Genomic DNA, 22578 nt, shown 5'->3' with positions numbered 1-22578 from the left:
GCCCTCCGAGTTCAAGCAATTCTCCTGCCTCAGTCTCCTGAGTAGCTGGGATTACAGACGCCTGCCACCACGCCTGGCTAATTTTTTGTATCTTTAGTAGAGATGGGGTTTCACCATCTTGGCCAGTCTGGTCTTGAACTCGAGACCTCAAGATCTACCTGCCTTGTCCTCCCAAAGTGCTGGGATTACAGGCATGAGCCACCACGCCCGGCCTCTAATTTTTGTATTTTTAGTAGAGATGGGGTTTTACCGTGTTGGCCAGGCTGGTCTCAAACTCCTGACCTAGTGATCCACCCGCCTCGGCCTCCCAAAGTGCTAGGATTCTAGGCGTGAGCCACTGCGCCTAGCCTAGATTATTTTTTAATATCTGTGCCTTGACATAACAGGACCCTGGGAATACAGCTAGGTCAATTTCGATTTGCTCTTTCCTCCTTTCCCAGGTGCCTCTTCCCTGGAGGCAGGAAGTGAGATGTCTGCTGCTGCTTTTTACCCTCTAAGCTCCTGACTGGGTGACTTGTGCAAATAGGTAATCAAAAGCACAAAGCGGCTGATTCTTCTCACACTCCTCCCCAATTCTGTATCTACTTGAAACTTCCAGCCAGAGCTCTCACACTTCATTTGAATCAATTCAGCATCTCTGAACACTAAATAATTTTTTACCTTAACCCTTTTTAACCACTGAAGTTGTAGATCCCAATTTTTTAGAAACTGAGAGTAGATAGATAAGCCTAGATGAAAACACTGTTTCTGGAAGGTAGCATTATGGTTATTTCGCTTTTTTGTATTTTTCAAAATGAACTTATGTAGCTTTGATCATTAAAAAAGATTGTAAAAAAAAAATAAAAGTAACTATACTTCAGACCTATTTGGATTTACAAAGAACAGAGACCCTTCTAATTTAGGCCATATTTCTTATGATAATGTAAATTGTTTAATTTCTAATGGGGGGTAGATTTATTGAAAGTTTTTCTTTCAAAATAACATAAAGTCGCTTCACATTTTAATGTATGTCATTCCATCATTTTCTATGCATATATATGTTTATTTTTAGAGTGGTAGGCCCATTCTACTTATGCTATTTTGTAAATTTTATTTTCCTTAATCATGTAACACATATATTCATTTGTGACATTAGTAATATGCTACACCACTGACTTTTAATGGGTCCCCAGGATTCTGTTGTGTGCTGTATATTTATTTAATCCTTTATTGTTGCATATTTGGGTTCCTCTATATTCTCTGCTCATAAATAACTGCTGGTGTTTAAAACATAAATATTATTTTTCATTGTCAAATTTACATAACCGTTTGCCTCTGGACCACTTAGCACTTATTTAGCTGTTTAATCCCGACTGTAAAATGAGTTATGGGAATTTGTGATAGCTAAATAATGCTTCTTAGTTTTGGATCAGTATTACCCAAGCATCTCACTTAGACACGTGATACTGGGCTGTGACTTTTGTGGATTACCCAACCACAAACCCTTAGTCTGTTGGTTTTTGTCCCAAGTTTTTATTTGAAAAAACTTTACATCTACAGAAAAATTTAAGAGATGAGGAAAACTGGCAGCTTTCCTACAGCTGTATATCCTCTGAATTCACCAGTTATAAACACTTAGTTTTTAATGGAAGAAACTTTTATATAGTAACATGGTTTTTTAAAAACACAGATGAACAGGAAACACAGAGAGAATTAAGCTAAATAGAAAGCTTCTGTGATATGTGGAAATGGCACCAAACGATCATGCCATTACGATGTTGATATATGCCAGCCTATCTCAGAAGTGTGTTTCAAAGCCACCACCACGTAGAACAGGGTGCTGTTCTCCCCAGGGGATACTTTAAATGCGCACATTGAGGACTACACCCCTCCACAGTCCTTGGAACTAGGGATTGTCCGGCTGTCTCCTTATTCTTGTTTTGCTTTGCACCATGGAGAGCACAGTGCTTCCCAGTGACGCCTTAATTAAATAGTGGTCCCCAAATAAATGAATCACCAGAGTCAATCTTACAAAAAGTATTTTAGAATTTTTCCTATCACCCTAACTCAATTTAAAATTGAAAGCAGTATCTCCTCATCAAATAATTAAGCCGCTTGCTTTTGTACATTGGCAACATCATTTTCTGTCTAATTTGATATTCTGTGGGAAGCTGCAAAGCCAATTTAACTAATAAAATGAAGCATCTTTTATATTAGTGTTGGTGATTAACAGCAATATGTGCCTATTTTATTTTTGTTTAACTTGCCAAAGCTGCAGTGGTTAGAAACTGAGTAGAATTCGGGGCCCTGCCAGAAGTGTGGACCAGTTATGACACTGCAGAAAAGAACTATGTATTTGGTTTTGGAGTTAGAAAGGCTTGAGTTTAAGTCTTATTTCTACTGCTTATTTGTAGCATCCTTTTTGGGATGTATCTCAGATTTTTCATTTATAAAATGCATGAGTTTTCAATTTTAAGACTTAGTATAAAGCTAGTCATTAAAACAGTGTGGTATTGACAAAACGTTGACCATGTAGATCAGTGCAACACACATCAATGGGGAAAAGATTGTCTTTTTCAACAAATGGGGCTGGAACTATTGGGCTTACATATGCAAAACAATTTTTAAAAGAACTATGACCCATATCTTATACTTTATAAAAAGTTAAGTACCAATGGCCATGACTTTCAAAATTATCCATGTCATTAGCTCAGACAAATTAAACAGGGGCTACCCAGGAGGGACAGAGTACTTGTCAATGTAGAAAAATCTGGGCTACCTCTTACGTTCTAAGAATAGAAACAAGTAAAGTCATGTAAGAGTCCCTAGTTTATTTCTGTTAATGTTAACAAAGAAAATAGCTATTTTAATGAATAATTTTGTGGTCGCTTTTAGGAACCAGTCAATCACATAGAATTTAATGGAAGGAAGAAATTTTAAAATCATAGGCACAGTTCACTTTATGTCTATGTGTTAAAAAATGTACAAAATATTCCAAATTGTTCAGGTTGTCTTGTTCCTTGGGGGCTGCTAATTAAGGGTCTTAAATAGTGCTAATATGGTCTATTTGCTTGTTGCAAATTCTTTCTTATGAATGTATTAGCTCTCTTAGGAGAACTACAGTTGACCCTTGACCAATGCAAAGGTTAGGGGCACTGACCCCTGCACAGTCAAAAATTCGTGTATAGCTTTTACTTCCCTAAACTTTACCAACAGCCTACTGTTGACTGGAAGCCTTGCTGATACCATAAACAGTTAACACATAGTTTGTATGTTGTATGTTAATGTATTATGTACTGTATTCTTGCCATAAGTTGAGCTACTAACAAAATGATAAGGAGGAGAAAATGTACTTTTCACTAAGTGGAAGTGGATCATCATAAAGGTCTTCATCCTCATCCCTGTCACATTGAGTAGGCAGCGGAGTAAGAGGGGTTCGTCTTGCTGTCTGAGAGGTGGCAGAGGTGGAAGGGTTGGAAGGGGAGAAAGGAGAGAGAGGTAGACACACTGGTGTGACTTTTACTGGAAAAAAAAAAACCCACCTATAAGCAGATTTGCACAGTGCAAACCCATGTTGTTCAAAGGTCAACTGTATTAGGACCCCTTCCAGGTCTAACAAATGAATTATCAGAGGCAAGGTAGGGTTTCTCTGTCTTCCCTGGGTATGGTTTATTTTTGGTTGTATAGAGCCTCTGTGGAAGAGTTCTCCTGGGGACCCGAGCCGAAATAGTGAATTAATTGTATTTCTGGTGAGCCTGCAAAGCATTGTAGGGGAAATTACTGTTGATCTTTAAAAAAAAAAAATTCTGTTTCTGTCACAGAGCTGTGACAGAGAGCATCAATCAACTCATCACTCTGTGTACCCAACAAGCCCCGGGCCAGAAAGAGTGCGATAATGCCCTGCGGGAGCTCGAGGTAGGTCTCTGGGTCCCTGGGAAGGCTGCTGAGGACTTGAGAGAGGGAGTGTCTGTGTCTGTGTGTCTGTCTGTCTTTGTGTCTGTCTGTCTTTGTCTGTGTCTGTTCTTTCCCTATAGGGCTAGTTTTCTCTTCTTTGTCCTTGCCTTTTAGCTTTCCTCGGAGGCTGTTAAGGCCAAAGTTCCAATCCAAGTGGAAAGAAACTGAAGATAAACTACATTTAGTTGGGATTATCGTTCCTGCTTCTCATTTTTCCAGCAGGAGGAGATGTATTTTGTTAAAGGATTCTTTATTTCAAACAGGAAGAGGCCTGTGATGTTGGGTGTAGGCTGAAGATCAGCAATTTTTACCTAAAAAATATTGGAGAGATTGTTCTGGAACAATGGGGAGAGAGCTAGAGGCTGGGATAGGTGTGCTTTTGAGTAAAAATGATTTTCCCATATATTGTATCTGTACCATATAGGGGATATGTAAGGGGAATCCTAGGACTAATACTACTTACACAGTCAAGGTGGCTGTGGGTCCCCTAAGGGCCCAGAACACAGTGTGGGCGCTTTTCATTTTATACTCATACTCATGTTACTTATGCTTGAAAAGTTACGTATCCCCATAGAATGTGTGTGTGGGTAAACATAAAATCAGTGTACCTACTTGCATGTCCTAACCTGCAGTCCTAACCAATGCAGGTTATATTGAGGTGCCAGATGGGTATCTCAGTAGATGTGGGTTGATTGTCCCAAGGTACCTTCTATTTCTGGGTAAATCAGCAGGGGTCTGGCATGGTGGGGATACCCACTGCAGCTCCTGAAGCATTTGATTGAGGCCCTGGTATTGGCACTAGGCCATTGTGCGCAGCTGGAAGTGAGAAGGGGATTGTTATCACAGGACCGAAGCCTTCTGAAAACAGTTGAGAATGTTTCTTACATTGGCTGAATTACTACCCTATTCTGCTCTGTTCACATTTGCAAATATAAATAAGTAGGCTATTGATCTAAATGAGCTCTGTTGGCCTAGGTGCCAATACTCTGTCCCTTATTGATATCCTTGTTTGAAAAATATAACTACTTTATGATTGCTGTTACTAAAACAATTTTGATTATCCAAGGAGTGGGAGGAGGTTCTTGAATGAAATGAGCTCATTCCTTACACTGCCCTCTTTCCCTCTCATTTTTAACAGCTCAGCAGTTCCCCTTCCTTATCTCCCAGCCCCCCACCAGCCTTTGTAACTCAAATGACTGTCTTTTTGTTGGCTGTGTCCCAAAGATTGCTGGGTCCTAATGTACATTCTCGCTCCCTGGGGAGGAGGATAAATGGCTGCATCCCCAGGAAAAGTCCCTTACAAGTGGTGATCAAAGGTCATTACAGTGCCATGACTGAGCTAGCTATGGTTTTCCGTGGCTTAGAGACAGAGAGCCAGGCCCCTATACCCATTTATTTCCTCGGTGAGGACCTAAACAACAATAAATATTTTCTATACTGTTTAAATTAAAAACAAATGAACCATCGCAATAGGCAGTTTGGGGGAATTACCTTCTTTCATGCCTTCCTATTAAAATGTTCCAAAATTGGAAAAACTGAGGGTTCTTACTAGTCATGAAGAAATGAATGAATGGCCTTTTGAAATTTAAACTCCTTAGAATTATCCTGCAGAGAAATTGTGCTAATTGACCATGCATGCATTGCCTTATAGTAATGTTCTAATCTGTTTTAAATGCCATCCTTCTGTGTTTACCTTGTTTCTTCTCCTTAAAAACTGAAAACAAGAGATTCTCATCTCTGGCAAAGCTAACCGGAGACCCGCTCCCCTATAATGAGCATTGTGTTGCTAAGAGGAAATCTGAAGTCATGATGTCATTATCTAAATTCTCAAAAATCTGAGTAAAAGTGATTATGACCAGAAACTTATATATGGAGGGAAAGTTGACAGTTGGTAGTTGATGTTGCATTTCTCTTGCTATATGACGTTTGCTTGCTTTTTATGTTGTGTTCTTCTTCTGCAGACTGTGAAGGGGATGTTGGACAATCCTAATGAACCTGTTAGTGACCTCTCCTACTTTGACTGCATTGAGAGTGTGATGGAAAACTCGAAGGTAAGACTGTCTGTACCATAAGTCAGAAGTTAGCATTGCTCGTCAAAGTGGGGAGAAGTTTAGACGTGCCTTATGTGCATCTGCCCATGGCTGGTCTGCAGGGCTAGCCGCATGCAGCATGAAGCCTTGTGGAGCCCTTTGCTCAGGAGCTCCTCAAACTTGAGGGTGCATCAGAATCACCTGGAGGGCTTGTTAAATACAGATTGCCTACCCCCAAGTTTCTGTTTCAGTAGATGTGAGATGAAGCCGAGATTCTACATTTCTGACTATCTCCCAGGTCCTGCCCCTGTGGTCCAGGAACCATACTTTGAGAACCCTTTCCTCTCTTTTTTCACAACTGGGTCTTATTGTGAGTCAAATCGTGTGTTTTCTACACTGGGACTGATTTGGAAAGTCCTTCAGTGACTTGACTTACATGGGATCCTCCTGTGTGTTCTTTTGCAATCTGTTCATGGCATGCATTCTCAAGGAGGGTGAAACTGCTTTGTTTTGGTAGGACGTTGGAGAGGTGTTGAAAAAATTTAAGAGAATATAATGGCTTGTTACCCTGCTCCTATCTTAACCTTACTCAACAACATCTTGTTCTTTGGTATTTGATTAGGAAAAAAAAAATTGTAATGGCTCCTTAGTGGAACAATAATGAAAAACAAACAAACAAACTGTTGAGAAACACTCCTCTGTAGTAATCATACCAATGTCTTTTGAGAATGTGAAAATTTCACCTTCATCAGAAGGTGAAAATGAAATGTGAGGGAGATGAATGGATGTCGAGTTGTTGCAATCTGGCTTTGTAGCTGGAACATGGTTACTTTTATTCTAGCAGGGAAGCATCTGTATTGGTAGTGTCAGAAGGACTCAGTTTGATTTAGGCTAAAACTAGAATATCCTCATCCAGTACCTTTTATGGAATTATGATTGTCTAAGGGAAGGATGTGTACACACTCATATCTAAAGAAATGGTTCCTTCTTAAAGAGGAATGTGAGCTTAGGAGGGAGGGAGAAATAGTGTACATAAAACTACCCTCTACCTTCTTTTTTTTTTTTTGCAAGTCCTTATGTAAACTGGATTAATTTGTATATCTAAGAAATTTTAGGAAATTTATTCCCTTCCAAGATGGCTTATTGACAAATGGTCTCTGCTTTGGGTTCTAGACCTGGCAATACCATAGTCTCTCCAAAGGGTAAGACATCCTTCAGTTCCATCATTGTTGCCCAGGAAAATATGACCAGCCCTCCTGGGACATAGTGAGGGAACATCAGATTCGCATCGTGCACCCTGTACCTGCCCATGTGACCTTCACTGTGACCTTGTACAGGATGCGTGATCACTCTAGGTTGGATTCTGAACACTAAAATCTCTTTTAGCTGTTATTGTAAAGATCTCTGAAGAAAGAATACACCATACCAGCGATTTTCAAAATAAGGCAAAATTCTTATAGTTTTCAGGAAACATACTTAACAAAGATCTGTATTTAAATTTTATTGTCAGTAACTAGACAAATGATATCTGGAAGGGCGAGTCTCCTGCTTTCTGTTTATGACCTCACAGCTCGGTGGATATGATTTTTATATTCTCGGAACTGGTTCTCAGTTTAGACCATTCATCTATGAGTTGCCTTTTATAGACTCTACTATATTGTCTGTGTACATTAACTGTAACTCCTTGGAATATAGATAACTTTGGGGTTATACTTTCATTGTACATATCTCTTTGTGGAATGGAAATGATGTAATTCTCTTCCATCTCTTCTTAATACAAATAAAGGAGAAAGTGTCAAATGTTCCAAATTAAGTTGCCTTGAATGTTAAAGTTGGAGTGTAGCCTCCTTTACCCCTTGGTTTGAGGCAATGCTGGATAGAGAATGTTGCTGGCTGTTTGTTTTGCAGGTTCTGGGTGAATCGATGGCAGGGATTTCACAGAATGCCAAGACCGGGGACCTCCCTGCCTTTGGGGAATGTGTGGGGATTGCATCCAAGGCTCTCTGTGGACTGACAGAGGCCGCAGCCCAGGTAGGGGGCTGGTCCTGATACAGCCATGTGCCCTGTGCCAGATCCCTGTGGGAGGTGCGGGGGAACTCCAGCTGCACCTCTTTCTCCAAGTACCACCACAGAAACCATGGGAAAGACAGTGGCTTCTGTGCTGGCTGGGGCATTTACACAAAACATGAGCCAGTTACCCCCCAGGAGCCAAGCAGCCATGCGCCAGGCTGGGGAGCATGGTGAGACTCAGTACAGACCCAGCATATAGGTTCAGAGGCCAACTTTTCAATCGTTTTAAAAGTTTTTATTATAGATAAGTTGTTTGGGGTAGAAAAATAAGCACTAAATAATTTAAATTTGCTGAGGCTTTAGAAATGCAAAACTGTTACATCATGCTCTTTTTAGGATCAGAGAGAGAAAAAAATTAGATGCCATCGTGCAAAGAAATGATATGGCACATTCCTTGCCCTTCTTTGACTATCCTATATATTTTCAATGATGATTGACTTCCTGTGACAGAAGCTTCAAAGATGTCAGCATCTACTTTAATGGGTTCATCATTTGACAATTACCTTGAACTTAGAAGATTTTACTGAACCACAGAGAAACATTACTAGTTTAGGGGATGAAATTTTCTGCCTTCATCCTTCCCCTCAGATCTCAGGGGAAATGAAATAAGATAAAATTCCTGTGCACAGATTCATTTTTTCTCTTTTATTTGGCTGACACATCTAAACGGAATTGCAAAGAGAAGACCTTCCTTTGTGCCCTCTTGTCCTCTTGGGAACCAAATGCTGTCTTTTTTGTTGTTGTTTTTTTCTGGGCCATCTTACTCAATTACAAAATTAAGATCCCTTCTGCTATTGAAAATACTGACCTAAGCAATAAGGACATGCTTCGGTAAGCTATGAGATGAGGAACCCTAGGACAGGGCAGGCTCCAAAGTTGGCTGACCCAGCAGCTCCACGCCATTGATCTGCATGCACCCACTGTTTTCTGCCTCTCCTGTCTGCCAGCCAAAGAGTCAGCTTCATTCTGAGGCTGGGCAGCCTCATGATCACAAGACAGCTGCCAGAGTAGTCAGGGCTGCGTCCATCCTTATCCTTGCCCCCAAAGAAGAATTTCTTGAGGCTCTCTCCTAAGAACAAGGAGACTTTGTTCCATAAGCTTGTGATAAACTCCTGCCGGCATGTCAAGCTGGCATAAACCTGTTTGTTACTACACCCTTATTGGTGAACGGGATGAGATGACCTTGACCAGTTTGAACTAAGGAGTGCCTGAGTGTGACAGCAGCATATATAGTGCGGACCATCATCCCCGACAGGCTCACCTGGGAGCATGGAGCCTGAGCTGTGGTTTTTCTCTTCCCTTTCTAGGCTGCATACTTGGTTGGCATCTCTGATCCAAACAGCCAGGCAGGCCACCAGGGCCTAGTGGACCCCATCCAGTTTGCCAGGGCTAACCAGGCCATCCAGATGGCATGCCAGAACTTGGTGGACCCTGGCAGCAGCCCATCACAGGTAACTATTGGGGAGGATGTAAGATTTCAAACCCTTAAGCAGCTCCTCTAGGTAGGTTGTGGGAGACTATGAGAAATTAGTAAAGAATCTTGTTCTTTCAGAGCTTGCAAAGGTAGCTAAATGCCAGCACTATAGATAATGACTTGGGTGGGGACAAATATTGCAACATATGATGGATCTGGAAATTTGTAAGTGCCTTGAAATGGGGTGCCAGAAGACAAAAGGAGTGAAGTAATCACAGTGAGATTCACAAGGAGTCTTCACTTCAGGGGACATGCGTTAAGGGCTTGTTCTGTGCTTAGCTGTAAGGGGTCAATGTGTGCAGGGCTCCATTTTCTACCCCTTGGCTCTTAGTGTGTTGGGCAAAGTTTGGAAAATGCAATGACCCGGGCATGATGACAGTGCCAGGGATGTGCAAAGAAAGGTGTGATTAATTCTCCAAGGGGGCTGTCAGGGGTCACTTCCCAGAAGTGACGGCACTGAACCAGGCCTCAAAGTTGGGTAGAATCTGCAGCACAGAAAGAAGCCAGAGTGCCATTTGATGAAGAGCCAGTACATGTGACATTCCATAACATGTCTCATACCTGAGTAGCATGGGGTCCTGGTCACTTATTAAAACAGTGTATACCAAAAGGAAGGAGAAGTGGCTGGAATGGGGGTGGCGGAGGCAGTCTTGTTAGTGACATGTCCACCATCAACCTGGGGCCCACATTCTTGAGGCGGGAGAAGGACCTGAACAAAGAAGGAAACACAAGGACCATGTGGACCTAAAGCAGCCCTGAGAGCTGGTGTGTCTGGGCGTCCTTACCCATCCAGCAAGGCCGAAGGGGTGTTACCAGCCTCAGCAAAGCAGAACAGGTGGATTCAGGAGAGCAAATGAGTTGAGGCTGGCGGGGTGGAGCCTGTGGAACTTCCTGAGCCAGACACCTCAGTAGGTGTCAGCAGCTCTCTCATGGATGATAAGGGAGCTGTTGCACCTTGATAAGTATTTTTCTCATCTGGATCTGGGCTCTACAGTCTGATGGCCACTGGCTACATGTGGCTGTTAAGCACCTGAAATGGAACTAGTCCGAATTGCGATGGTTGTGAATATGCAGTGCATCCTGAATTTCAAAGCCTTGGTATGAAAAAAGATGATAAAATCTCAATAATATTTTTAAATTGATTATATGATGAAATTTTTGGATAAGTTAAATAGAAGAAATTATTTCATTAATTTCTCTTGTTTCTCTACTTACTTTAAAGTGACTACTGGAAAACTTAAAATTGTGTATGTGTAAACCTTGGTCTAGATTCTACACTCTGGACCTCCTATGTGGGATTCCAAAGGCTAACTGATGACATCTCCTTTAAGACTATGTGGGGCTCGGCCTATCCCACCACTATGTCAGCACCTCCTTTTTTCTTGTTCTTTCTTTATTATCTTTGCTTAAGATTTCTTGCCCTCCTCTTTCTTGGAGTGACTTTGAGGGTGGCAGAACTAGACATGCTTGTAATTCCATAGGCTCTGACCATGTGAGTTGAACAGGAACCCAGGGCCGAGGACCAGGGTGGACCCCTCTGCACTGTAGCACGGGGTACCCCCAACCTAGCTCCATGCTTTGTAGGTCCTGTCAGCTGCCACAATTGTTGCCAAGCACACGTCAGCCTTGTGCAATGCCTGCCGCATCGCCTCATCCAAGACGGCCAACCCAGTAGCCAAGAGGCACTTTGTCCAGTCAGCCAAGGAAGTCGCCAACAGCACTGCCAACCTGGTGAAGACCATCAAGGTAGGTAGCTGGATTACAGGCCTTATTCACCTCCTGTTCCGGAGCAGGAAGGGGAACAAGATTTAAGCTCCGCTCCTCTCCTTGTCTAGTGAAGCTTAACTTCTAATTCAGTCTTACGGTTTATGTCACTGAAGAGGCATCCCTTACTAATGGAGATACTATTCATGAAAAACCAACAGCCTTGCCCTCTGCTAACCTTTTAGCTGGTGGGGAAGGAGGCCTCCCCGAATTCTGTAGATGAGGAGCTTAGGGACAGAACTCTGATGGGAAAGGATTGGTTATAGGGCCTCTGTTAGCGCTATGCTTGTGTAGCAAATACTCTGATTTTACTTAAACGATATGTTTACTTCTGGCGTTTTTGGGTGGGCTGGTAGAGGGCTCTCCCATTGTTGCTGGATATATCTGGACCAAGAGAGTAGGTGGAAGGAAAAGGGAATGGGAAATTGTGGAAAAATCACTTAAAACATTCTCATCGTCCCTGTGATATTAATTCTGTTTATAGCTGTTTGAATTTTTTAAGTGGAGCGTCAGCTTTTCAAAATAGAGCCTCTAGTGTTCGTAGCAAATTCACCTTTGCATTAAGGTATATGGGGATGTGGCGGGCAGGCAGGGTTCACTTGCAAGAAGCAAGTGGGAATCACTAGGCCGTAGTACTTGTAGATGGGTGATGAAGCCACAAACACAGTCTGCCCTCAGCCAGGACCAAGCAGGCAGCAGGCAGCTGACCTGTGGGAACACAGCCACAGCCTGGACAACAGACCACAGGCAGAAGGCCCAGCACCATCTCCCCAGCTCCCTCCACAGCCCCAGCCTTCAAAGGAGCATTGTCATGGGAGGCAGGATACCAGTTCTTAAACCCTGGACACCGCTGAAGGGAAAGGCATTGAAGGAGTTAACACTTTTTACTTCAGGGTTTTGTATTCATTCAGATGGGAGGGTTGGCTTTACTGCTGGGACAAGTCCTAGGGTAAGAGAAGTTTTCCCTGTTCTCTCCAGAAGATAGGACACTGCACACCTCACTTTATTTTGACGACAAAAAACCAGTGCAATTGTATGCAGAAATTAGTCAACAGGATGACCAAGCAGAGACAAAAAGAGAGAATACCCAGCCCAGCACCAGCTGGAAGCTGACGGTCAGCACATGGGGCTCGCACCCCCGTCAGCAGCTTCTTAGCTATTGAAACAAAGAGTCTTTTTAAAGAAATGAGCAAACAAAAACCCCTCCCTATTTGAAGGCAAGAGTAAGCTCGGCTGAAAATGAATAAAGCCAGTGTCCAGGTGCCCCATGATCCTGGCGGCAGCTTACCTGAATTACCATCATAGTTCACAGTCATTAGGAAGTAATAAAGCTGACATTTAAAAACGTTTATTTGGTGCTTTGGGTATGTTACTCATTCACTCCATACAACCACCCTGTGCTTACCCCATTTTACAGGTGGGAACCTGAGGCACAGAGAGGTTAAGTAACTTTACCAAGGTAACCCAGCCAGGAAGTGGTGGGGCAGAATTCAAATCCAGGCCCCAGAGCCCCTGCTTTCAGCCCTGGCGTGCTGTTCACCTCTTGGGATGGAGAGACAAAGTCATCTCTCCAGCCTGGGAAGAAAGATCTTGCTGTGTTTGCAGGGCTTGTATGTGAGTTTGGGGAGGTGAGGGTGGAAAGAGCAATAGAGTTGACAGCAGTGACGTCGTTGGTTGCTGTGTAATGAGCTTGTCTCAGTTAAAATCAATCATTTTCTGGTTGTTAAAAAACATTATATTTAGATGGACCAATGGAGTAAAAAAAAAGGAAAGACACTCTTTATTCTGTAGAAATTCCTGGAGCCCTTTCTTGTCTGCCTTCTCTTCGGTTTTAAATCCTGACCTATCTCTATATAAAGCATCTCCGTTAAGATCTCATGTTCTTTTCAGATTCTCCTCACAGTGTCAAACCCTCTTTGCAATTCCCTGCAGCAAATGAGCTCTTGTGATGGCCTAAAAGATAGGCCTGTACAGAACATCAGAGGAGGAATGTCGGAGGGTTGTAACGTGGAAAAGATAAAGGCCTCTGTCTCCTGGAGCACCCTGGGAACGAGGAGCAATGCAAGAGGAACAGAAATGAGCATGTTGCCCCTCAGCGTGTGGAAATGGGCCTGGTTTTTCAATTCCCATCGCGTGGCAGGGTTTGCTGGAAGCCATGAGCTTTGCTTTTAATTTACTAACAGGAAAGTGGTAAAGGTCGTTTCACTGTAGCACATGGTACTATATACCGAACATTTTCCTGTTTGAAGGAATGGTTATGTATTCTCTCAAACAGAAAAACAAATGAATATTTAATTCCCTAAGTGCTTAAGACAGCTGCCCTCATAGCTGCATATTACTCTTAAGTTTTATGTGCTGGTTAGTGCTGTTTTTTCTTTGAACTGTGAGGATGTGCCCAAGCCTAAATCCCAACTGCCACACCCTTATAGTCATGAAGAAGGGAGGGGAGCCACCAGGAGAAGCACGAGGGGGCAGGAGCAGATTACGTCACGCAGTGGCTCATTAGCATCAGTCACTACTGATGGCACTCTTTAAAATCCCAGAGCAGGGCTCCACAAGAATCTATTTCTGTGTTTCTGCCTTCTGCCAGGGATGGCTCTAAATGCTGGGTATGGTAGAAAGATGCACACCCCTAACCACAGCGGCTGTGTCTCCGAGTCACCACGTACTCTGTTGCCTGCCTTTCTCTCTTCATTCAGCTCATTACCTAGTCTTGAATCAGATGTGTGGAATGGAATGTTATTTTAAATGTGCAGTCACTCACATTTGAGTGCCAAGTAGAAATTATGCAACAGCAGCATTTGTTTTTCTGAGAAGTTGAAGTTTGGCCTTGCCCCTCACAGCAGAGTTAAAGTTCGGGGTTTTTGCAGTTAAGCACTTTCAGTGTGTACCACAGACACCCGATCCAGCTCTCTTTAATCGAATTTGACTTGGCCGTGAGTATGCTTTCTTGGTCATCCCTATGTTTGGATTGGGAAAGTGGTTTCTTTAAAAGGAAAAGGAAAAAGGCTCTTGGGCTTTTTACTCCTTGTTCTGTTGCCTTTGTCTAAGGTCAGCAGGAGAGAAGGGAGCCAGGAGGCTCGCATCATTGTTTGAGGCATGCCAGTGAGTAGCAAGGTGACCTTGTCAAGTCATGTCACTTTCCAGGTGCTGGTTTTATTGTCTGGAGAATTGGGGGTTTAAGCTTAAATTGTCCTTAGGGTCCCCTCTAATCCCCGAAGTTCGTGAATCTTTGATTTTGTGCATACACAGAAATTGTCTCTTCCAGATCTCCATGGTATTTTGCTAAGGGGGAACACTTGGAGCAGGCGCCAGGTTTGGAAGTGTTCTTGTCCTGGTGGGGCCTGGATATATGGCTGAGTAAATTTACCCTTTCATCATTATGGCTGCTATGCCAGACGTTCTGTGACATGGAAGCTCTCATGCTTGAAATTTCACCATTGGGCAACTTTGAGTATTCAGTTTACTTGAGTGGCTCTGCTGTGCCCAATGGAAGCAGAGTTTAGAAGTGAAATAATACCTGTGCAAACTATCCTTTCTGATGCCGGATGCCTTCTTTGGATGAAGTAACTTGTCCTTTTTGAGAATGGAAGATGATTGATGTAGCTTGCTATTCTAGTTCATGTTATTCAAGGCTCTGACCTGCAAATAGCAATGGGCTATATGTTAATATGATTTTAAGGCCTATGCTCAAAACAAAAGCCCCAAACAAACAAAAAAACCCCCGTCTTTATTCTAGTAGTGCTGTCTATGAAACCTACACAATTAGAAAACCATTCCTTGAGATTTCCCTTGAGTAGAGTCATCTTTTCAGTTTGAAGAAGTTCAGCTTAGGGTTGGTGGCTTGATTGGCTGCCCTTTTTCCCAATAGACTGAAAGGTTGTGGGAGCAGAAAGGGGAAGAGAAAAGCATGGAGAGGTAAGAAGCAGGAAGGGGGAGCAGCACCAAGGGAAGGCTGAGCATCTCCTGTTAAGCTAGAAGTTGTGTGATCCCAGCTGAAAGGATATGATTGGAGAAAGCCATGTATCCACTGGTGGGGCTGGGACCTGAGTTTCTTCCACTCCAAAGTCTACTCTTGCAATCAGCTTGCTTCACTCCTTTGCCTATGTTTGGGTCCACCTGTGTCAGGCACCTGCTGAGGGGCACCCACCCTGCCTGGCACTGGTGTTCTCAGATTGCCCTGAAGTCTGGTAAATCCTGACCTCCAGAGATCTACCAAACTTCAGAGCGATATTAACAGGGCAACAAGATCAGAGTGCCAAGGTGGTTCACTTCTACCTGGCCAGTGCCAGCAACATAAATCAACATTTACCAAGTATGTAAGTGGTAGTAAGAAATGAGGTTTAAATGTGAGCAAGAAGTAGCTGGTGTGCAAGGGTTTCCATCGGGCCTGGAAGAATGGCAGAACTGGAGAGGTGAGGGTAGGGTCAGGGCCTGTCTGGTGGGGGAAGGGCATGAGCCAAGGCGAGCCAGGCACTGTATTAGCAAAAAACAATAAATTAGCCAGGCTTGCGGGAATTCCTCTGAAAATATTAGCATTGTGGGTATGTAATCATTGTCCCAAGCTGCCAAGGCTTGATTGGAATGTAGTTGTTATTCAGAAATCGCCTTCAAACCAACGGTGCCTGCCTCCTCTTGCTTTATTGGAAAACAGAAATGCTCCCATCTCAGATCTGCTGTGCTTGGTGATGCCAGTGCCCCTGTTTTTTTGATCCCAGTTGTGTAAATTGGCTTTATATGTTGCTCATAAGGGTTAAGTTAAAAGTTTAATTGGTCATTTAACAAGGAAATTTGCATTCTTCTGCAAGCATAACTGCCTTTTCAAGGGTAGCCTTTTGCTGGGAGGGAGGGTTTCTGTCATTGGATCACAGGCTGTAGGTTCTAACAGTCTTGATCCTGAGGAGGTAGAGTCCAGGGCTGGGAACCTCATCAAAGTGTTAACCCTTTGTGAGGCAGTCTGGCATGGATCACAGGCCACATTCCTGGATTCTCATCCATCCAAGCCATAAATCAGCAATAGGCCTGATCACTCAATGCCATTGTGTTACCTGCTGTTAGTTTTGTTTTGTATTGTTTTTTAATTATGAAGCGTAAGATACATAGAAAACACATTATGTGTAGAGTTCAGTGAATTTTCTCCAGGGGAACACACCTTGATAACTCTAGCCAGATTAAGAAACAGAATGTTATTGGCATCCAGAAACTTTCCTTGTGCTTTCTTTGGTCTTATCTGCTTTTCTCACACCCTAGATTAGGAGGGCCACCTGTGTTTGCACTTGGTACTAATGGAGTTGTACAAGAGGTACCCATTTGTGGGTGGCCTGTTTTGTTAAATATTACGTTTGAGATTTGTTTGTATGGCTGGGGGTAGTTCTCGTCTATTCCTTCGCATTGGATTCCATTGTGTTCATTTCCAAATGATGACAGTTATGCCCACCTTGCCTGCATCAGTCGTTAGGGAACATCCAGGTAAAACTTAGAAAAAGTTAAAAGTACTGCTTTAAAATACAATAAAGTATGTTTATTGTTTGGAAGAGAATAGATTTAATCTGAGTAAAATGAAGGCGAAGATCCGAAGGATTCTAGTCTCAAAAGTGAGGAGGAAAGTAGTTCCGCTGCATGGTCTGGTGCAGGGGGTCACGGGGCATTGAAGAACAGGCTGCTGTTTAAATCTGTGTCTCTGCTTCCTGGGAGTGGGACGTTGACTGTGGAGGCCGTTGTCTTGTGAACTACACATTTGTCTTTAATTCTTCACAATTGCTAATGGGGCCCTGCTGCTTAATGGCGGGGGTCTCTTTAATCAGTTCTTATTTATTGGTTATGAAGTCACCAAACATTTTCAGTGTTCCCATTGAACCACCTTCTTTCACTCAGAGGTGATTCCTGTGGTTCAGGAATAACTTATGCTTCTCAATCAGGCAGAATCTCTGTGTTTTGCCCCATCAGGCCCTGGATGGGGATTTCTCTGAAGACAACCGCAGTAAGTGTCGCATGGCCACCGCACCCTTGATTGAAGCTGTGGAGAACCTGACAGCGTTCGCCTCGAACCCTGAGTTTGTCAGCATTCCCGCCCAGATCAGCTCCGAGGTAGGGAGTTTTTGTAGGAAGATAACACTAAGGTCTTTGGCTAACTTTGTGTGGCACCAAATGAGTTAATAGTTAAAACTCCGAAAGCTCTTTCTGTCAACATGTCCGCGACTGTTACTCTTGTCCACCGTGGCATGTGCACAGTGAGTGAAACACAGTGACTCCACCTCTCTTGAGAGATGATGTATATGTAGAGATCAATCTTACTGCCTAGGTTTGGGGCGATTCTTGGGATGTGTCACACTCAAAAATGCTAGTTAAGGGGCAAACATGGGTTTAAGTCCCCACCGTGCAGACCCTGGGTAATCCAGTCTTCATGGTTCCCTGCCCTCTTTGTCTCCTTCAAAGGGGCGAGGTGGTGATTTGGCAAAGAACAGGACCTTTCAGGGCCCACCTCATTCACTCATATCTTCGACTCTGACTTTGATTTCTGTGCCGTTTGGTCTCAGGGTTCCCAGGCACAGGAACCAATCCTGGTTTCAGCCAAGACCATGCTGGAGAGTTCATCGTACCTCATTCGCACTGCACGCTCTCTGGCCATCAACCCCAAAGACCCACCCACCTGGTCTGTACTGGCTGGACATTCCCATACAGTGTCCGACTCCATCAAGGGTCTCATCACTTCTATCAGGTCAGTTTCCCATCCGGAGGTTGCTGCTAGCCTGCATCTCAGCGGGGCAGGAGGAGGATAAGCCCACCAGGCTTTATACTTAATAGTGATGTTGTTGATCATTATCATCTTTTTCTTTATCTCTTCGGGGCCAGAAGCACTGGTCACAATAGTAATTGCTAACTTAAGTACTTACATATGCCAAATACTACTCCAAGTGTTTTATCTGTGTTACTTTATTTGAACATCACAACAGTCTTGTAAGGTACCACTGTCATTATTTCCATTGTACTGATGAATAAGTTTAGGCAGAAAAATTTGGGTAATATCCCCAAGGTCACCGTAAGGCCCAATGGCTGTCTAATCACTGTACCACATTGTCTGTATCTAGGAGTTTAGGCATTGAGCACCATTGTTATTTAGCAGGATTCGGGGTTGCAGTTAGTTTGCTAATAAGACAAAGAATATTCTAGGGCCTGCAGTAACTCTGAGCATCTCTGACCTCCTTGGTGATAGTGGGAGCCTAAAAAGACATCCCCAAATAGACATAACATTTCTGAAGTTAGCCAGTTAATACCTCACAGCATGAAATTCATCTTCCTTAATTATATTTTGCTTCCTAGTTGCTTTTGAAGCTCAAAACCACAGTTAACTTTATTTCTTAATGGCTTGCAAAGAAAAATTCACTACATGTTTTAATTCCTACTATAGCCCAGGACTCTGTGACTAGTATGCAATGTAGAAAGCATAATACGTTTGCACTGGAAATGGTGCTGACTTTTTTTTTTTTAATAAGAGTCCTGTGCTTAAGCCAGTGAATAGAGAATCCAAGTCCAAATTGCTCCCGTTGCAGTTGCCTGTTATCAGCCTAAGGTGGAGGGCAGGACCATATTCTTTCCACCAGAAATAAGTAGAGTTATCTGAAGTGTTAAATTAAGGAATGCATGGGCTGTGCAGTGAGACGTTGCCAACCAAGGGTCAGGGATTCCTCCTGAAAGGAGGTGACTGAGTCAGGGAGGAAGTGGACAGGGATCCTGGCCCACCAGTGCTGGTGCAGGCTGTGGGACTTCAGCCCCATGGAGCCTGTGTCCAACTGGCACTGTTCCTTCCAGGGACAAGGCCCCTGGACAGAGGGAGTGTGATTACTCCATCGATGGCATCAACCGGTGCATCCGGGACATCGAGCAGGCCTCGCTGGCTGCTGTCAGCCAGAGCCTGGCCACGAGGGACGACATCTCTGTGGAGGTAAGCTGGGAATCTGGGGACCTGCTTAGCAGCCTCTAGATATGTTGAAAAATCTCAGCATCAGACTTGGAGGGGCAGAGGTTGTGGGTCCAAAATGTTTCTGTTGCTGGAGTTTCATCATTAGACAGCCATTCTCTCTGGAGCCAATCTGGGAACTTTTTGGAGAGGGTAGGGCAGATGCCAAGTAGAGAAGGGTGGCTTGAGGGAAGGAATATATGTTACTGGGGTGGAAAGTTCAAATGTGGCTGAAATTGGAAGGGAAAATATCAATATCAAGGTAATTTAGGGGTTAGGTGGGTACCGTGTTTGTTTTAACCCATCAGTAGAGTGGACCTAGGTATGTAAATTGTGAATAATTCTCTGTTGTCATATTTCATCAGTGTGCTTTTTAGTTAGTTGGCGAATTCAGCATTAAACTAATGCATGGGGTCTGTTCAGAGATCAAGGATTCTGCCCTAAGTTATTCAATATCTAGCATTTGAGGACTTTGGCATCCTATTATTAATTTAAAGCCACTTTGCCCTCTCTTGCTTGTTTTTCCAAAGTTTAGAATGGAATTTTCCTACTTTTTCCCTTTGAGTTTTTTTCTATTACCTGTCCAAAGGTTCCTGACTTTTACTTCTATCTCTACTGAAAGCACAGTGCTTGACATGCAGAAGGTGCTTAATAAATATGGATGGTCTGTTTATTGATGTTTATCTTCCTGCCACTGAATTCTTAACAATCAGCTTTCGGCCCAGAGTTAGTCTTGCTCATTTTTATTAATAGAGCTCTCTATTTTGCTCCACCTTCACCCTCCTATTTCCAAAAAAAGAAAGAGTAAATTTTCTCAAACTGTGTGGGATGCTAGAATTATTCTTTTGAATCTGTTATTAATGTCCGTATGTATATGCATGCAGACAAGTACAAATAAGTGTACCACTTGATGAATTATCACCAACTGAACAGGCCTTTCAACCAGCACCCAGATCAAGAAGCAAAGATGAGGCCAGGCACTGTGGCTCACACCTGTAATCCTAGCACTTTGGGAGGCTGAGGCGAATGGATCACTTGAGGTCAGGAGTTCCAGACCAGCCTGGCCAACATGGTGAAACCCCATCTCTACTAAAAATAGAAAAATTAGCCAGGCGCAGTGGCAGTCACCTGTAATCCCAGCTACTTGGGAGGCTGAGGCAGGAGAATCACTTGAACCTGAGAGGCAAGGTTGCAGTGAGTGAGCCGAGGTTGCACTACCACCCTTACTCCAGCCTGGGCAACAGAGACTCCATCTAAAAAAAAAAAAAAAAAAAAAAAAAGTAGCGAAAGAGCAATGAAACAATTGTATAGCTCAGATGTCACCAGTGGTAAAAGAAGAGAGAAAATCTGGATGTTTCAATGTAATTAAAGGCACTTAGTACAGAAGATATCAAGTTGAAAAGGACCCAGTCAGTGCAGAGATTTGAAGAAGTGTTAAAATCACGAACTGGAAAGTGTTTTATGGACACTGCCAAATTAACATCAAACCTCCAAAGAATGAATACTGAGAGCAGGACACTTCTTAAAGGCAATCCCTACAGACTTTAAAAGGGCAGCCTTCCCAGGATGAACTGAGTAAACTAAGACTTTCTGTTGCATTCAGCCACACTAAGCCAAGACCTCAGATGTAAATAATTTTTAAAATTATGGAGAAAGCAGCTTTTCCTATTTATAGTGAAAAGGAAAATGTTTTGTAAATCTGAAAAATATTTTAGAAAAAAGCATAGCAAATGAATTAGGAAATATCACATTTCAGAAAAATAATGTCAGAACATTTGTCAAATTTGTCAGAACAAATGTCAATACATTTCTATTATAATTCCAACCAAATTTAGGTGATTTTAATTTCACCTACTATCCCACCCCAAGAAGGGAGAATGTTGTCATAAAACATTGATTTAAATATTAAAGAGAATGTAGAAAATACAACTAGCCAGACACAGAGACTCAATGGCCTTGAGTGGATAGGATGTCAGCCTATCTCTACCTCCACCTCCTGCACCCTTGAGCAAAAACATTGCCAAGGACTGAAAAGCAGTTGCCACAGTCTCTGGAAATAAGAATCTCAAGGTCCAGTTGGAGAAAAGACTGAAAGTGAAATGGATTCATAACTTAAGCATCTTTATATGGAATCTATCGACTACAAAAACTATGTAGCTGAAACAATACGGAGGGTTCACAGTGAGTGGGCTTTTCTCAGGAAGAGAAAGAGGACTTAATGTGAACTTCAAAAGATAGATCACAGATCCCTACATGGGGAGCAGTGTTTTCACTTTGTCCCCCTCAAAGTATGCTTATGGTCTGAGAGTGTCATTGACTTTCTGCTATGGATTGAATGATTGTGTTTCCTCTAAGATTCATGTTGAAACTTAATTTGCAATGCAACAGTATTAGCAAGTGGCCTCTCTTGGAGGTGATTAGACCACTATGGCTCTATCTTCATAAATGGATTAGTATATTATTAAAGGCTTGAAGGATGGTGAGTTTGCCCTTTCCAGTTCTTCTGCCAGGTGTGGACACAGTGTTCATTTTCTGTAGAGGATGCAGCAAGGAGGCACTATCCTGGAAGTGTAGCAGAGTGAGCCACAGACAAGAACTCCTCAGATACCGAGTTGTGGAAGGAAAGGGCTTTATTGAGATGAGAGCATTGGCAGACCCATGTCTCCAAAAACCAAGGTCCCCAAGTGAGCAATTCCTGTCCGATTTAAGGGCTTACAACTCTAAGGGGGCCCACATGAGAGGGTTGTGATTGATTGAGCAAGCACTGGGTAATCGACAGGAGGCCGCATGCACCGGTAATCAGAACGGAACAGAACAGGACAGGGATTTTCAATGCTTTTCCATACAATGTCTGAAATCTATAGATAACACAAGCAACAGTTAGGTCAGGGGTTGATTTTTAACTACCAGGCCTAGGGTGCTGTGCTGGGCTATCTGACTGTGGATTCCATTTCTGCTTTTGGTTTTTACTTCTTCTTTCCTTGGAGGCAGAAATTGGGCATAAGACAATATGAGGGGTGGTCTCCTCCCTTAGAAGCAGAGAGCCCTCACCAGAATCCAAACCTGTGGTACCTTTATTTTCTTTTTTTTTTTATTATTATACTTTATGTTCTAACGTACATGTGCACCAAGTGTAGGTTTTATACATATGTATACATGTGCCACATTGGTGTGCTGCACCTACTAACTTGTCATTTACATTAGGTATATCTCCTAATGCTACCCCTCCCCCTTGCCCCCCGCCAACAACAGGCCCCGGTGTGTGATGTTCCCCTTCCTGTGTCCAAGTGATCTCATTGTTCAATTCCCACCTATGAGTGAGAACATGCGGTGTTTGGTTTTCTGTTCTT

The 22578-nt window shown here is 43.0% G+C and overlaps 1 protein-coding gene across 1 annotated transcript in view; it reads left to right on the top strand.

Annotated features, from left to right (window-relative positions):
- The window catches only part of TLN2 (talin 2), a 284115-nt gene that overhangs the window by 185112 nt on the left and 76425 nt on the right, over nucleotides 1–22578 (top strand). The window contains exons 32-39 of the mRNA XM_011940468.1: nucleotides 3801–3894; nucleotides 5895–5984; nucleotides 7872–7994; nucleotides 9341–9484; nucleotides 11092–11253; nucleotides 17218–17358; nucleotides 17808–17989; nucleotides 19081–19213. Of these exons, the coding sequence (XP_011795858.1) occupies nucleotides 3801–3894; nucleotides 5895–5984; nucleotides 7872–7994; nucleotides 9341–9484; nucleotides 11092–11253; nucleotides 17218–17358; nucleotides 17808–17989; nucleotides 19081–19213 (1069 nt within the window). The remainder of the gene's footprint in view (nucleotides 1–3800; nucleotides 3895–5894; nucleotides 5985–7871; nucleotides 7995–9340; nucleotides 9485–11091; nucleotides 11254–17217; nucleotides 17359–17807; nucleotides 17990–19080; nucleotides 19214–22578) is intronic.

This window comes from Colobus angolensis, unplaced genomic scaffold, assembly GCF_000951035.1.
Source record: "Colobus angolensis palliatus isolate OR3802 unplaced genomic scaffold, Cang.pa_1.0 Scaffold19, whole genome shotgun sequence".
Classification (NCBI taxonomy): Eukaryota; Metazoa; Chordata; class Mammalia; order Primates; family Cercopithecidae; genus Colobus; species Colobus angolensis.
The sequence above is the reverse complement of the archived record's forward strand: the minus strand, read 5'-3'. Positions and strand labels throughout refer to the sequence as shown.